Raw genomic sequence first — 16,951 nt, 5'->3', positions numbered from 1 at the left:
ACAACTTAAAAACCATTTGGATATCTTGTTTGATTTTGGTACCATAAATTTATATTTGTTTGTTTGAAAAGTAAGTGCAGCACTGCAGCTGCCAAATTACTGATTGAGGAAGGGAAACTAGATCTTCATGTGCAAGTCCAGGAACGTGTCTCAGTATTTCCCTAGATAGCTCAATTAAGACAAACATAAATGAATGGAGAGGGACACAGTAAGCACTAAGGGGGAGAACATATCAACTCCATGGGTCTGAAGCCAGATAAAGAAGATTTGAGGGTGCTGTGGTTAAGTCCAGAAGAAGAGGGAGGAGGGAGATCACCACTGCCCCAGATTTGAAGGTGCCACTGTCTGGGGAGAGATTGATAGCTGCAAGCAACAGATAACAGCTTGCAGAATGAAGGGAGATTAAAAAAGGCAGCATAGATTGCAGGGAGAAGCAGACCCCACCCATTTGAGGCTGTGTTAAACAGCCACGTCTGATTCAAAACACTACAATTAGCTGTTTAGGCAATTACAGGTTTGTGAAGGGAAAATTTGAGCTACTTTGAATCACAGAGAATAGTGTTTATGGTATAACTGAGATTGCAACTAGATGAATAGTTGCTTTATAAATTTGAATCATTTTAAAGATTCATAAGCCTAGTCTTCATAACACTACAAAAGTCAAAATACTTTGGCCATATGGATACAAAAAAGACTATTGGCACTGACTGCTCTCTAAGTATTGTTGTGATAACCACCCAGCTGATCAGGGCCCTCCAGCACATCCTGTTTCTTTTTCCGCAGACTATGAGAGGTCCATCGAAATGCAATTGTTATCTCTCCAATTGCCTACTGTCATTACTTAATCAGCCAGTCATCGTGCCTTTTGTCCAAAATCCTTCTTCACTCTGTCCCTAAAACTTTGTCCTGTCTACTGTAGCCCATCTTTCCCCCCAGTCTCACACGTAGTGCACGAGCCCCCATTTGTCTCTCTTTCACACACAGACACATAAAAGCTCTACAGATAACACACACATGAGACACACATAAAAGCTCAGCTGTACCCTGGCAGACAATGTGCTAAAGCAAACCAGCGGAGTGCACATAGAAGAAGTGGTTATGCTGTACAGTTAGTTTCATTTATTAGTGACACTATAGCTATCGCGTTCCATCTTTTATTTAATTTAATTTAATTATACTAACACCACATTAAATAAATAATACATTTATTTATAGTAAATAGTGCACACTGGTCTTACATACCCGCTGTCAACAGACAAACAAATGGTTTTAACATTCAGCAGTTTGAAACACTAAAAGCAGAACTATCCAGTTATTTTTTAGCTTAGCAAATATTACCTAATAAACAGAAAAAGAATGTACAACTATTTTGATAATTCATAGTTTTTAAGCAAAATCCCAAACATATAGTTGGTATTGTAATTTGGTTCAAACAAAACACCTGAAGGTCTACTCTTGCCGTTGTTATGGCACCTTTTCATAGATATTACTGTAATTAAATTAAATGTTCGCTACCGCTCTAATAATGAGGCCCTGTTTATTAATAATTATCAATATGAAGAGGCAAATTACCTATAGACTACTTACTGGCTGCTCAACTGAGTCATGAAGTCCTTTGTTATTTTCTAGGTGTCCCTGCCAAGATGCAGTAGTTCCAATTTTTATTTTAGAAGAAAATATGAAGCTTTGCTGAATGCTTGCTTAAAATAGGCAGCAGACATTGATGGGCGTTATAAATAGAAACAGGGAAAATAGACTGGTCCTTGATGGTATATTTATAGCCCAGGCACACTGCTGTTTACTGGAGGAAGCAGCCAGGAGTTTACTTATCAACACCACAAAACCTCCTTCCCCATCTGAAGTGAAATTAAAACTTAAACATAAGTTTTATGAAGGGATCAAAGAGATTAAATCCAAGGATGTTATATTCATGGGCACAGTAAGTGCAAAATGTGGATCACTTTTCAGTGTTGACATATCTCTGATTACAACAGTTTTAACATTTTGTGCCTTTCAATTTTAATGTGTGTTGCAAAGATAAACATAAAGTTTGATAGTTCGGGAATAAATCACAGGAAGGAAATTTTGTAAAAATGGTGTTTTCGAGAAAAAACGCTTTATCGATTCACTTTATTTTGTTTTATTGCTTTGCCCATAAGTTTAAAGTCTGCGCACAGACAGTGTGAATTAGAAATTATCTGTCGTATTTATTTTCTTATAACAATGTTTAGTGGCGGTCGTGTAATGTATTAAGCTACATTTGCCACTTGCTTGATGCAGGTGGAGGGCAGACCAGCTGACTGAGGAGGAGGAGGAGGAGGAGGAGGAGGAGGAGAAGAAGGAGAAGGAGAAGGAGGGGTAGACCGCCGGCCGGGCTGGTGGAGCTGAGTTGCTCCGCTCCGACACAGAACCAAGTTGAACGGAGGAAACCTGCGACGCCAGCCGCTGCTGAGACCCCCAGTTGCGGCCACTCATTCGTCTATCTGGGAGTTTAGTTAGCTGGGCTATGTAGCTAACTTAATTATTGTAATCACAGGCATTTCAGCGACAACCATCCGCGCTGACTTCTGGACTGTAGAATTAAACCAGTGTGCCGTAAGCAGTGGTTTCAACCTAGTTCTATTTAAAATGTCTATATTACCGTTCACTCCTCCAATCGTGAAGAGGCTTCTTGGCTGGAAGAAAGGAGAGCAAAACGGGCAGGAGGAGAAATGGTGCGAAAAGGCTGTTAAAAGTCTTGTAAAGAAGTTAAAAAAGACGGCACAGTTGGACGAGTTGGAAAAAGCCATCACAACACAGAATGTCAACACGAAATGCATAACTATACCCAGGTAACAACACCTACAGCGCTAACTAGCTTAGCTCCCTCATATTTAGCTAGCTAGGTTAGCTAAGCTAGCAGGCTAGGGCTGATAACAGCTAGCTTAAGCTAATGTTAGCATACTAGTGTCTTCTTGAGGCAGTTGTCTTTCTAATTTGATAATATCATCTTACACAGGTTAGTTACTAAACATATTGTTGAGAAAATAATTTATATTGGCTGGCATTAGCCTGCTGCATCTGTGAAATAGTCGTAAAGATCAGTGGACATTTAACCTTAAGCTCAAAATTATAATATTGTTGAGCAGACCGGTAACTGTATAAGCCAAGTGTAATTTTGTCACCCTGGAATACTGATTTATAGCGTAACGAATATCAGCTTGTAAAAAGTTAGTGTGAATAAATGGACCGTTACGGAATGGATGTGTTCATGAGACCACGTGCACAATCACATACATTAGTTAGTTGGATGTTATTTTGTCATATAACAACGTTATATTGCTAATTGCCGTGATCAGAAGGACCAATCCAATATAAAGGGGTGTATCAGATACGGGGTACTGTTCTTCAAAAAAACCCTCCGCAAGTTGAAAGAATATCTATTCAGGTTTGACCTGCTGACACGGTAGATGTGGTGCAACCGGTGCTGCATAAGCGTGAACACAACTCACGTGTGTGGTGAACAGGAGAACCGGTGGTTTGGTGAGGATGTACAGTACTCTGACTCAGAGAGAATGTTTAGACTGGAGTGGGTGTACGATGAGAAAGCGGGAGTGTTTGCTTTGTGATTCCCAAATTGAAATGGCCATTTGTCTAAGACTAGTACAGTTTTTCTGATATATAATTTTTGTGCTGTGATGGTTGTACCCTCAGCGGTCTAAATGAGTCAGCAACTGTTAATCAGCTGTTTTCACTTGGTGGCAGATTGAACCACAATATTATGTAATTGGGTTTCATTGTTGGACATTGCAGTGCTAGCCTCTAATATTTTTGAATCCAATGTGATAATCTAATCTTAAATCAAATAATGAATTTGGTTATTAAGACAGAACAGCAGATCTATGTAGTAGACTACATAGATTTTTGGTGTTTGCACAGTTTTTACTTGTTTGATGAAAGAAATATGTAATGCTTTTTAGATTTGCAATGGTTAAATTTTTAACATTTAATTTTTTATCAAATGTTGTGGTTTATCAACTGGAAATTAAGGCACTGTCCACTATATGTGTTTTAATTGCTACACCACCAGATCACCCTTACAAAATGTTATTTTTATTCTTCATGTGTTATTACATACACAGGCACTAGGCAGTAAACACTTGTGTGCTTGTGTGTCGTTTAAAGTGCTGGTCACTGTTGCGTCTGGACTCCAACTCTATAGCAGTAATTAGTTTATAACTCTCAATCAGAATTTTCAGGAGAAAAGAGGCAGGACTTATGGTGGGGAAACTCTTAAAACCCTGACTGGCAGCTGTGCAGGTGTTTTTCCTTGGTGGTCCTCATGTCAGACTGAAAAGTTATGGATACAGCCCATAGCCTAGACCAGTCTCAGCAGAAGCGTGGTAATGCTGACCTTAGCTCACCCAGCAAATACACTCTGCAAAAAGCAGTGCTGGGAGGTAAACTGTATCTGTTTTGTATCAGGTGCTGATGTGGTCGGAAAGCTTGAACTGAATTGTTTGTTTGGCAGGCAGAGGTGGTTGTGGTCATCAGTGGTGAGTTTAAGTATTAAATTAAGCATCATGCTGCCCAAACTTGTCTCCCATTTAGCTTGCAGTAGATGCATCTCTGTGTGTTTGGTAAAATTCATGTGAAAGCCTTTTGTCCATTATAAATGTTAAGAATAACAACTGGTATTGGAGAGCATAAGGAGTATGTTATTCAAATTAAATTAACACCTGACATGTTCAAGGCTGTTTTTTTAGTCCTTTTTATTAAAAAAAAATTCAGAAATCTATTACTCATTGTAGGTAAACAGGAGATTTTTTCTAAAACTCATAAAGGACTGTTTAAACAAGTATAACAGGTTAGTTAAAAAAGATATTTCAATTAAAAAAATGATATAAAATGATAATGTTTGCTCAGCAAAGGTTAACTTTAACATGTTTTCCATGAACTCAAGTTCTCTCTGACATACTTCATGGGAGGCCATACCATGGTAAAAATGAGAACCATATGTTTTCTGGCTGACAGCTCAACAATGAGCTTAACTGTTGAGTTCAGCTGGAAAAAGGTCTTCACCACATTGCACCCTATCATAAAAAAATAGTTCATATTCCACTGCCTTATAGCCATTTTCTTCCTTTTTTAAGTCATTTAAGATTCATGGCAAAATGTTAGAATCTATCACTTGATGAAGTAAATTTAAAAAAGTAAATTCCATAGTAAATATTAAATATAATGTTTGTGTCGCTTAGTATATACTGTGTCCAGTATCCACTGTAAACATTTGTAAATCAAGGTTTTTATTTATGTAAAATGTCATATGAGTTGCAGTATTATGATACCAGGTGGAATGTTCTTATACTTATGATCATATCTTCATAGTACATTACTTAATTGTGAATTAATGTCTGTTTTTATCCAACTGATATTTATATTACATAGTATAACTGCAAACATTTGTAATAAAATATCTTAATAAAAAAATAAAAATATAATTTCAGTTTTGTTTGTTTTTTTCAGGTCTTTAGATGGGCGTCTCCAGGTTTCCCAAAGAAAAGGTCTTCCTCATGTGATCTACTGCCGCTTGTGGCGCTGGCCAGACCTGCAGTCCCATCATGAATTGAGAGCTGTTGACCACTGTGAATTTGCCTTCCACACCAAGAAGGATGAAGTGTGCGTCAACCCCTACCACTACCAGAGGGTGGAGACTCCAAGTGAGTGCAGTTAATTGCTACATGATTTAAATTACTGTATTTAAAATAATAACTTTTTTTTTAAACTGAACTCATAGTTATAGAATGTATCTGTCTCTAGTTTTGCCTCCTGTCTTAGTACCACGACACACAGATGTCCCTGCAGAGTTTCCACCGTTGGATGACTACAGTCCATCTATTCCTGAGAACACCAACTTCCCTTCTGGCATTGAACCCCAGAGCAACTATATTCCAGGTGAGATAATCTGTTCTAATTTATAAATCAGAAATTTAAAGTCAGCACGCTCATTTTCTTCAATGTGTTAATTAAAATACCTGATTAAAAGCTGCTTTTTTGAACAAGGTGATTTGTTTAGCTGTCATGTAAATTAAAAACTGGGTAAAATGTAAAAATTGTGTAAACTTAACCCAGGATAGGGGGTGGGACAATGTAGATTTCCCTTCAACAAATACACATATCGCCAGTTAATATGTAAAGTAACGGAGGCGATTGGCTTGATTAAAAGAGATATCATTAACTGGATGTCTCCTCGTATTAAAAATAAGCCTGCCCAAAGTCAGACTAAAAGTGAAATTATCATAAAGTGGCTAACTAAATCTAATTGAAGCTTGACTTATGTTTCTGCATCGAATTTTCACTGCAGTATGTAGCATTCTGCATCTGCACCTCCCCAGGAATGTAACTAGATGTTGTAATGACACAGACCGCAACAACTGTGATTGGTCCACCTGTTAACATTGTAATTCCTCCTAAACATCTTAGACAGATGATATTCTCTGATGTCTTTTCACTTTTTTGCATTGTAACAATAGTTACCTTTATGAAATTACTGCTATTCAGCTTCCATTAGCTCTAATTCCAACATGATTTGTTCAGTTTCATTTTATTTCAGTTTTGCCATTGTTTGTAGTAGATCTACCAATTCACCACCATGGTAAAAAAAAAATTTACATGGTGATATATGAAATCCCATCACCACCATAATAATTCTGTCGTAGAGGAGAAATCTGATTAGTGATCTGCTGCATGTATATGTGAATTTACAGTAACAAGATTAATAAAGTGTACATTAAATGTGTTTCCCATTTACCTGCATAACATGATTTCTGTAATTAAGTAACTTAAGTAACTTGGTTGCTTAAATGCATATAAAGCAAGTGATAATCTTTTGTGTATGTGATTAATGTGGAGACGCCTGTATATTGTACACTGTATTATTGTAGAACCAGTAAATTGTTGTGTAGTTTTTGCTAGCTCTGTTGTAGTCAACATCAGAAAATGTCAGCCATACACGCCACTCTACTGGGTGACGTTTCTTCAAAACGATACATATGCTATGACCCGGCATGTCCTTGTCATCCTGCCAGTCACCTATGTGTATATGGTATCTACAGTTCACATTTGCCAGTCTGGACACTATTTATAAGGAACATTTTAGAAATGAGAAAGAAAGCCATGTGTTTGGCTGATGGGTAAGTAATAGTTTTAGGGCTACAACAGAGGTCTTTGGAACTGGCAAACAAGTTTATTTAGGGTCCTGGTTGACAAGCAGTAAAACTTGAGTGGATGTAGGTCTTCAGTATCTCTATGGGGATTGTAGACAATACAATTAATTTAGAAAGTTATTGAAATCATCTGTCAAGTCATTAAATATTTCTTTTTGATTTAGTTAAAAAAAAAAAAGTCTAATCTGAAAGGTGGCAACAAGGCTGTGTGTCATGTGTTTGCCTATGTACATGTGTTTTGCAGAAACCCCCCCACCGGGGTATCTTAGTGAGGATGGTGAAACAAATGATCACCAGCACAGTCACAGCATGGACACAGGTGAGTCACATGAATATAAAAAAAAAAACTCATACTTGTGCTAATTTTGCCTTAGTGAGATTATGACCAAGTCCTCTATTACATCTCTGTTTCAGGTTCACCCAGCCTGTCACCCAATCCTGTGTCACCCTCAAACAATAATCTTGGTAAGAAAACCCACTGGGGTTAGTTTTACTTACAGAGCTTAGTATTCATTATGTGAACCATTTGTACATTCGGTGAGTCAACCACTTGCAATCACATTAACTTATTCCTTTTACTGTGTAAAATAATACCAACGTGTTTTTTAAATATATTGTTGATATAATCAATGTCCACCTGTCCTTGTGTGGGTTTCCCCTGGGTGCGCTGGTTTCCTACCACAGTCCAAAGATATGCATGTTAGGTTAATTAGTGACCTAGAAGTGCCACCAGGTGTAAATATGAGTGTGAATGGTTGTCTCTCTGTGTATTTCTCTCTGTATTGACCCTGAGATAGACTGGTGACCTGTCCAGGATGTATCCTGCATCCAGCCCAGTGACAACTGGGCTTTAGTCTCCTGCAACCTTAAACAGGACAAGCTGTTAAATATAATAGTTGAATAGATGGATGTTGATAGTTTTGTACTATTGAAAGCCAGTAAATTAATGAATAGAACAAATATCAAAATGGGTCTTTTTTTCCCCTCAGCTGGCTAGCAGAGGGCCGTGTAATGAACAAACAATTATGTAATAGTATTTTTCAGCTCTAGTCACCTTTTTTGGTTTTCTGTCAGACTAAAATTGTTGAGTCCTGATACCTGGTACTTGTGTTTATACCACCTCTGTCAAGGTTCCAAGCGAGCTGAGCTCATACCAAAAGGTGATGTGAAACCACTGCAGAATAGTGAGTGTTTAGAGCAGTGGTTCTCAATCCTGGTCCTCAAGGCTCCCTGACCTGAACGTTTTTCCAACTATCCCTATCCCTACCCACTGCTAATCACCTGGATCAGGTGTGTTCAGTTAATTAGAAGGTGGAAGATTCTGCCTCAGATGACTGTGAAGTAAGGAATTGGTATTCTTTGTCTGAACACACCTGATCGAGGTAATAAGTAGAGAGTATTGTTGGGATAGCTGGAAAACAAGCGGGGCAGGATTGGGGACCAATGATTTAGAGACAAGTACCACCAATAACTTTGTTGCCTTTGAGCAACCACAGTTGGTTCCTCATCTGTCCTCTGAATAAGCACCAAAAGCATCTTCTTGTTGTCTAATATCTGCAATAGAAAATTAAGGACTTAGTGGGAAAAAAAAACAAGTTTTTAGCTGGTTCTGTGCAGTGGAAAAACACTAATGGGGCCAAAAGGACAATTAAACATATGTCTATGTGCCGTTGTCCTGCAGCTGAGCAGCTAATTATTTATCTAGCTGATGATCTAATATGGGTGTACTTTTCCCTGGTGAAAATGTATTTGGTGGCTTGTTTAGCTAAGATGCAGGAAAAGACATGTTCATGTTGGTAACTTGGATAAGGACCATCTGCTCAGCCTGGGATGGAACACTGCCAGTACTGCCTTATTTAATTAAATGACAAATATCAATAAGTTGTTTTCTTTGTGACCAATGTCAATACAGTCATTATCTTGCTTTTCTGTTTCACATAATAGTTTGTGTACCTTGAACTCCCGGTGCTTGTGATTTCTGACATGTAGCCACATGCCACTGTTAGTAGGAAATTTCTCATTGTTTAAAACTCTTTAATGAAGTATATAAATAAAAACTTAAGTAATTGTTCTCAAATTGTGAGATAGTCGGTCTATATGCATAGAGAATAGTAATTCATATCCCACAACACAGTATGAAACTTTAGAGAAATCTCATAGCCGATATTCACCTATGACAATAAGGGGGTGTCTTTTTATATTGTCCTGATAATGACACCTGATCATTCTTGAAGGCAAGTGTGGTGGGCACTCAGTTGAATAATATAGAGAATCTTTGAATAATTCTGCAATTTGGAGTTGTAGTCACACCCTGAATTCCTACCTGATTGTACTGGATGACTGTACCTTATTGTACATGTCCTATCCCATCCTACCAAAGCTCTATTAAATGCCTTCTGCAGACGATCCTTAATTTGACTGTATTATAGCCTTCTGACTTCGCCCATGGTCAATTTTTTCTTCTTCTTGTAAACCAAAGTATGTGGATGTTTTAGTTAGGTTGCTGTTTATACTCTAAAGAAAGTATCAGATTAGAATATATTTGTGGGGGTGAACATGTTTGTAGTAGAAACATATGAGCAATATGCAGCAGTACTGGATTACATGTGGAAATCATCCCTATGGCAGTAATAAAGTATGGTATTAATGTAGTATTCACCTGTGGTCTGTCCTCATCAGTTGTAAAGCCAGCTATCGACAGCTCAAGATAATGCAATGATAATATCCGGCCAAGTTCTCTATGTGGAAAGTCACAAGGAGGTAATTATTAGGAAAATAAACGTGTATGTCAAGTCTTGGTAATTCTTGTTTTGGACCATGGGGATTGTGGGTTGTTGAAGAGAATTCAAACGGGACTTTGATAAAAGTGTGCCTCTTTACCATCAAACATTTGTTTGATCCAACGCAGTCTACGTCTTCTCATCTACTCATCAGTTCTTTATTCATGGACATAACTGGAGCTTGTGTGTCTTCAGATGTGTTTCTCTCACCTCCCACCCTCTCCTCTCACAGACTTGCAACCTGTGACATACTGTGAGTCTGCCTTCTGGTGCTCAATATCCTACTATGAGCTGAATCAACGTGTCGGAGAGACTTTCCACGCGTCTCAGCCCTCACTCACAGTAGATGGATTCACAGACCCCTCTAACTCTGAGCGGTTTTGCCTGGGCTTGCTGTCCAATGTAAACCGCAACTCAGCAGTAGAGCTCACACGCAGACACATAGGTATTCATTTTATTTCACAAGAACCACATAAGCTCTGATATAATTTGCCTTTTATGTTTGCTCTTGACATAATCAGCAGGTTGCTGTGCACTGATCTACAATCTTTTTCACTTTTCAGGACGGGGCGTGAGGTTGTACTACATTGGGGGAGAGGTGTTTGCAGAATGCCTGAGTGACAGTGCCATCTTTGTCCAAAGCCCCAACTGCAACCAGCGTTATGGTTGGCATCCTGCCACTGTCTGCAAAATTCCTCCAGGTTAGCACAAAAAGAGACAAAATGAAAACATTACTGAGTTCTAATGCATCTGATCTTTGTGGTCATTGATGTTAGTAATCCTGATAATATTTTTTTCTGTTTGTTAGGCTGCAACCTGAAAATCTTCAATAACCAGGAGTTTGCTGCCCTGCTTGCCCAGTCCGTGAACCAGGGCTTTGAGGCTGTCTACCAGCTTACCCGGATGTGTACCATTCGCATGAGTTTTGTTAAGGGCTGGGGCGCTGAATACAGGTAAATGAATAACTAGATAAATATATACATACACATTGTAAAATGCACTTAAAAGGTCAACTAGTTCATGTTCAAATAGAAAAATCTATATCAGTTGCTAAGATAAATATTTAATGTGCTGTTGCTAAATATGTCATTTCATTGTTATAAAATTGAGGCCAGTTTCTGTTTGGTAATTGTCAGTATAATGAAAACCAGCAATAGTTTTCAGTTCAATTGAAAGTTTTCCTTATCTTTACAATTAAACGGACAATATGCAACTTTAGCCAGCATTAGTGTGAGCCCTAATCTCCCATGGCTCTTCTGCACTCTGCTACACTCCATCATGCTCTGCCCAGTGCTTCAGGTTGCAGCCATAATGGAATGGCAATAAAATGACAAGTTACTAATTTAGCAGACATTGTTGATATTCTCTGATTGGCTGGAACAGTGAGCAACACTCAAAACCCTTTTAAAAGTGGGATGTCTGGGAATGGGACACAGTAAACTTACAGGTTTCGGACTTTTTTCTCAAAATAAAAGGGAGAAAAAAAGGTTACATACTGTGGCTTTAGGTCCTTGATCTTTCACATTTCAAAGCTATACCTTATCATCTCACTTATTTTTTTCTCATTTTCTTGGCCAAAATCTCCATCCATACTTGCATGCATACACACAGGCCATTTGCGGTTGTCTTTAGGCCAGACTGTTTAAAAACCACTATTGAGCAGAGAGTTATAAAGCTTCAGAAATCGTTTTGTTGCACTGCAAATATTTAGGACACAGACATTGCTAAACTTCAAAAGATGTTAATGTTTATAATACAGATAATTACATTCAATTTGGGGGTGAAAAAGGATAAAAGTGTTATGCACAGGCGGCAACAGGCTTGCAAAGGAAAAAGGGGGGTAATGGGGAAGGGTGCAGCTGTAAGTTTGCAAGAGAGGGTTGAATAACATAACAAGAATGCAGCAGGCATGCAATGATGAGGGCAACATGGAGTGGGAGGTGAACACATTTCAGACACCCTTTGCAAGGGGGATTCCCACTGGACTACAAATAGTGCGTGTTATATTTCTGGCACCGAACACCTTAGAGAAAAACATATCTGGTAGAAACTTGAATGACCTCAGAATTAGCCAATAGAAATGGCTTCACTGTTGGTGTTTAGATTGTCTCCTTTGATTGACTGTAATGAACTTACATTAACAGTCACATGTTAGACACTGAGTGACTCGGGTACCATGGTGTATTGTGAGCAGCTTTCACTAATCGAACTATGTTGCCCTACCACTTTTGTTTACCCTGCAGACGTCAAACAGTGACTAGCACCCCCTGCTGGATAGAACTGCATCTCAATGGCCCTTTACAGTGGCTAGACAAGGTCCTCACACAAATGGGTTCTCCCAGCATCCACTGCTCCAGTGTCTCCTAGAAGCAGGACGGGATAACCCAGTAGCCCTCCTTCCCATCCACACACTTAAAAACAAAACCACACAGGAAAATTCAAGTGTGACTCAGTGATAATAAGGAAACAGACTCTATTAAGGAAATCATCACTCTCCTTCCTCACTGAGTCTTAACATTTCACCTCACTTGTAGAGCACTTTCATAAGGACTTTTCTTCATTATTCATTTAGAAGTCATGTCTGCTTTTTTTTCTGTGAAGATGATTAAAATATTTATTTTCCAAGTTGTTATCCTACAGTTTCAGCTTGGCCATCTAGTTGTTTGAACCCATTTTTGATTCTATGAATTAGCTATAATTATGAATATGCTACCATCACTGCTGTTTCAGTGTCCATGTACGACTCTGTATAAACACAAACCTTGGAGGCTTATTTATCAGCTGAAACTTGATTTAACCTGCAAACGTGATTCTGAGTAGTGATTAACTGGTATCTAAGTACAAAGTACTTTACCTATATTGAGTTATCCATATCAATGAAAGCATCAATTATCTGATCATTCAATTGGTATTTAATCTATTTTAAATGACAAACATTAGCACTAGGGTTTCTTGAAAAGGACCCTTGTGTGACAACTATTTTGCTCAGTGAAAGAGACGTTTTATAGGTTATTTTTGCATACTGTCCTGCATGAGAAAATATTTTTATTAATGCCTCAGTATGATTGTATATAAGTATTTATAGCCTGTAATTTCTTGTAGTCATGCATTGCTTGAAACAGTATGAGGGAGAGACTTCTGGCATGAGTAGATTCACCAAAATAATTTCCTATGACTCAAAATGTGTCTTTTAATGCAGGCTTTTCTAACCCAGGTCAACCAAGTCTGACACACAGGATTACTGTTATTTCATGTGACTTCAGTGTAAAGGGCACCCAGTAGCACAGACTAGCTGTGGTTCAACTATCAATGGAAATGTAAAATTAAAAACTAATGCAGGTCTTGTCAAATATAACCAACTGTTAACCAACAGTCCATTGTACCCCTTGTGGGTAAATGATACACTTCCAATTTACTTTGTTGATTAGAGTGGCAATTTGCTTGTTTACTAAATACTGTATAATACGTGTACATTGCTACAGTATAAGGTATGTATAATATGCTTGCTCTCTTCAGTCACTGTATGAAGCCACAATGTTATTCCTGCACTTACAGCACATAAAGCTTAGTCTCCTTGTAATGTCATTTCTAACATTCACATGGTGCTGAATTGAAATATTGTACTACAGTCCATTAGAATATTGAAATCTTGATATTTTTAGTTGGTGGTTGTCTGTTCCAAGTCTTATGTACATTTTATTATGTAGCCTAATATTTATTCTGAATTGACCATCGTTTTTCTGTGGCAAAATGTAATAAATTGCAACAGCATCCAGATAATTGTTGGTCTTTTTTTTGGGTTACCCAGGTTTTGTTCAGAACACACAATATTAAAAAAAGAAACCCCTGTACGTGAAAACAATGAATGAGTTCAGCTGTTTGTCCACATGTAGTGTAAGTTGCCTTCAGAAATAAGCCACACACAAATCAAAAGCCTTTGTTAATCCAATAGAATGTACATTAAATCTCTTACAATTCTTCTATGAAGGGACATTGTCACCTGAAAATGTGACAACTGTACCAAAAATGACAAATGCATAAATTAAAGCCCACATGTATTTCCACCTTTTCATCATTCTGCTGAGGTTCACTCGGGGCTTAAAGCATATTGAGGGACCCAGAGACCTATGGTCAGGTATGACAGTAACCTACAGAACCATCTGTAAGCATCTCCACTTTCAAAGTGGAGATACATTTCAAAGGGCACTGGATCTTGTGGGAGCACCCAGGAAAGGAGGAGGATCAGGACAAAGAACAGAGTCTCATGAAACTACTTTTAGCTTTCCTCTCCCGATGATAACCCATCGATCTCATCTTCATCCCCACCAATGGCCATCCAAAATGCTTTTGCTACCTAGAACCCAGAATTCAAGATCAGTTTCTGTATAGATGTTTACTCAAATTATTTTTCAAGCCAGTTGAGAATTTCCAATGAATGTATGCCATGATACTTATTTCATCACTAACAATGTGAAAGTATGGTCATATTAAAAAAGAAAAAAACAACTTTCATTGACTTCTTTGATAATGGTGACATGTTATGAAATTAAGTTTGTGATACACTGTTCAATTCCATGGTAGGATTGTAGTCTACCAATGCATACACTGAGCATTTTTTCACATAATCAGCAATACTTAAACATGCAACCATAAGCACAAATTGATTAAATTTAGTATAAGTTTAGAGGGACTGAGTTGCTTACTTTCTCAGCATGGACCTTTCTCTGCTCATGAGGTAATGAAGAAGCTTTGTCTACAGGTTAAGAAACAGAAAACAAATTACAATTTCTATACAACTGTATAATTATATAATTGACCTCCATGTAAGATGTTGCTGACAAAACTTTGCATTTGTTTTTCCATTTAGCACTTACCTTTCATCTCTTTTAATTTGGTAAAGAGGCGTTCAAAGTTATCTACATCTGCATCTCCAGCTGTCAGATTAGCAAGTTCCTGAATGTCCAAATCTGTCATTGCATCTGAAAGAATCAGCACAAATTCATATTAATAAGATGCAATGTCACATCATCTCCAATTGATCAAGATTGATCAAGCCATGTTAAAATGAAACACACTAAGGAAAATGTGCCAGCAGAATAAACATTAACTTTGGGGAGGTTGCCAAGTCTGATGTCAACACAGGCTGATTCCTTACCAACTACTGTGTCCTCCTGTGTTCCTGTGTTGGTAGTACTTTCTGGATGGTTAGTCCCCTCATTAACAAGTGTGCCCTCTACTGGCAAACTGGAAGGCTGACACAGAAATGGAACTAGATTAGCAGGCCGCTTCAAATCTGACAGATTTAAACTCACATTTAAATGAAAATTTATTGATCAAATTCACCAAATTTTGAAAAATAAAAATTACAACACATGAAAAATGTACCAATGTTTATGAAAATGCAACTAAAATAAATGGTTGCAAGAAAAATGCCACCAACCTGTGGATCTATGCTACTGCTTGAGTTGTTGTGTCTGGAGGCCATCAAACTGCTCATCAGACCAAAGCCCTGATTGTTTCCTGTCATTGAGAGATAAACTGTGGAATGCCATACATAAACGTGCAATAGGTAATTCTACTGGCAATGTTGTCTCACCCTCCTTCATCTCTACACTGGACCACACATTGGCATTCAGAGCCTGGACAATTCTCTTTACTCCTGTGGAGTCTGGAAAGTCATCTGATACATGCAACAAAGAAAGTGTAAACATGAATATATAATACAACAAAGTGCAAATAAATGAAAATGGTAATATCTGGTTTCTGTAAAACTCACCATCCTCATCTGGCAGCTCCTGTGGATTAAGCTCCACTAGCTCAAAGGCATGAGCCAAACACCACTGTTGTGCTTCATGTCTGGTGACCCCTAAAATGCAAACATAATTTCACATGCCATATAATAAACTGAAAAGTTGTGCCTTAACCAAAAAGACACAACACAGTAATGGAGAACTAACCGTTTTCACAGACTCTGTCACACACCAGAATAAGCACCTCTGGCGCAAGATCTTTCACCACCGATATCCAAGGATTTAGCTTTTCCAGGCCATCTTTCTGCAGACAAAACGCACAGTGGAGTTTAAGCAACAATCACATGATTTACTCTTAATAAATTCAAAATACTGGGTTTCTTAAGGCACGTACCACTGTACTGTCGAAATAAGCGATGAAAGCCTGCATGGTCTGTGCAATTTCTGTTGACATCTGATAAATGTTTGGTACAACACATAGACTGACATCCGCTGTATAATATTTATTGTTGATGGTCCACGGATACCAGATTACCGTTTCTTCTCGCTTGGTCGGCTCCGGCAAAGTCTTCTGACTGATGATCTCTGAGGCGAAATACATTTGTTTAAATTAAACAGACAAGTAACGTTAGAGACATGTTAAGCTACGTTGCTCAGCTTGCTTTCACACCTTGCTCGAACTAAGGTGTGCTTGACAGATTGAACTGTCCTCCAATATCCTGAGCACAACAGCTCAACAAAAGCAAATCAATAAAGTAACGTTAGCTTGACCGCCTGAAACAAGTGCATTGGCATCTGCATTAGCAACATGTTGGCACTTCCAATTGTTAACGCTGCTATGCTAAGTGTTAGCCTGTTGACCAGACTGGGAAAGCTAAGCTTTCTAAACTTACGTTTTACTAGCTCTTCTTCTTTCAATCCACTGTCACAACTGGTAATTAGCACACATGGAATAGCCATTTCAGTGTTTTCTTCTGTGTCTGACATTTTAAACTATGTTAGAAGGCTTCTTCAGCTGCTAGCTTGACGTGTCGTTAGCCTGCACCGTTAACCTTTCAACTTTGACTGAGCTAGCGTCATTGCGATTGTTGCTTCCGGTGCAACAATATACTGGCGAAACTAAGTAACCTTGATACATTTATATTTGTTACTATTGGCTAACATGTTATAGGAGTATAATTCAGCTACTAAAATACCACTTCTATTTGTGGTGACA

General features: G+C 38.2%; 2 protein-coding genes across 2 annotated transcripts; one reads left to right on the top strand and one right to left on the bottom strand.

The window, feature by feature from the left end:
- The first annotated feature begins 2,315 nt into the window (after positions 1-2,315).
- On the top strand, positions 2,316-13,765 carry smad3b (SMAD family member 3b). Its single transcript, XM_067500455.1, has 9 exons — positions 2,316-2,831; positions 5,506-5,699; positions 5,800-5,934; positions 7,450-7,524; positions 7,620-7,670; positions 10,218-10,430; positions 10,549-10,686; positions 10,794-10,938; positions 12,229-13,765. Exons 1-9 carry the CDS (start codon positions 2,629-2,631, stop codon positions 12,350-12,352), a joined length of 1,278 nt encoding a protein of 425 aa, XP_067356556.1. The 5' UTR covers positions 2,316-2,628; the 3' UTR covers positions 12,353-13,765.
- A 143-nt stretch (positions 13,766-13,908) lies between these two features.
- On the bottom strand, positions 13,909-16,894 carry aagab (alpha and gamma adaptin binding protein). Its single transcript, XM_067500457.1, has 10 exons — positions 16,629-16,894; positions 16,130-16,320; positions 15,943-16,039; positions 15,762-15,851; positions 15,582-15,665; positions 15,426-15,505; positions 15,141-15,237; positions 14,860-14,964; positions 14,689-14,738; positions 13,909-14,339 (listed from the first exon to the last, which is right to left on the bottom strand). Exons 1-10 carry the CDS (start codon positions 16,720-16,722, stop codon positions 14,262-14,264), a joined length of 966 nt encoding a protein of 321 aa, XP_067356558.1. The 5' UTR covers positions 16,723-16,894; the 3' UTR covers positions 13,909-14,261.
- Positions 16,895-16,951: the final 57 nt, after the last annotated feature.

This window comes from Channa argus, chromosome 4, assembly GCF_033026475.1.
Source record: "Channa argus isolate prfri chromosome 4, Channa argus male v1.0, whole genome shotgun sequence".
Lineage (NCBI taxonomy): Eukaryota > Metazoa > Chordata > Actinopteri > Anabantiformes > Channidae > Channa > Channa argus.
The sequence above is the reverse complement of the archived record's forward strand: the minus strand, read 5'-3'. Positions and strand labels throughout refer to the sequence as shown.

Bases quoted from the DNA above. Each gene is read 5' to 3' on its own strand.
- smad3b (XM_067500455.1), top strand. From the start codon at position 2,629: ATGTCTATATTACCGTTCACTCCTCCAATCGTGAAGAGGCTTCTTGGC. The intron at 10,687-10,793 runs GTTAGCACAAAA...TCTGTTTGTTAG, and splicing joins TGTCTGCAAAATTCCTCCAG to GCTGCAACCTGAAAATCTTC. The intron at 10,939-12,228 runs GTAAATGAATAA...TTTACCCTGCAG, and splicing joins GGCTGGGGCGCTGAATACAG to ACGTCAAACAGTGACTAGCA.
- aagab (XM_067500457.1), bottom strand. From the start codon at position 16,722: ATGTCAGACACAGAAGAAAACACTGAAATGGCTATTCCATGTGTGCTA. The intron at 15,852-15,942 runs GTTAGTTCTCCA...TTTGCATTTTAG, and splicing joins TGACAGAGTCTGTGAAAACG to GGGTCACCAGACATGAAGCA. The intron at 14,965-15,140 runs GTAAGGAATCAG...TGATTCTTTCAG, and splicing joins ACAGGAGGACACAGTAGTTG to ATGCAATGACAGATTTGGAC.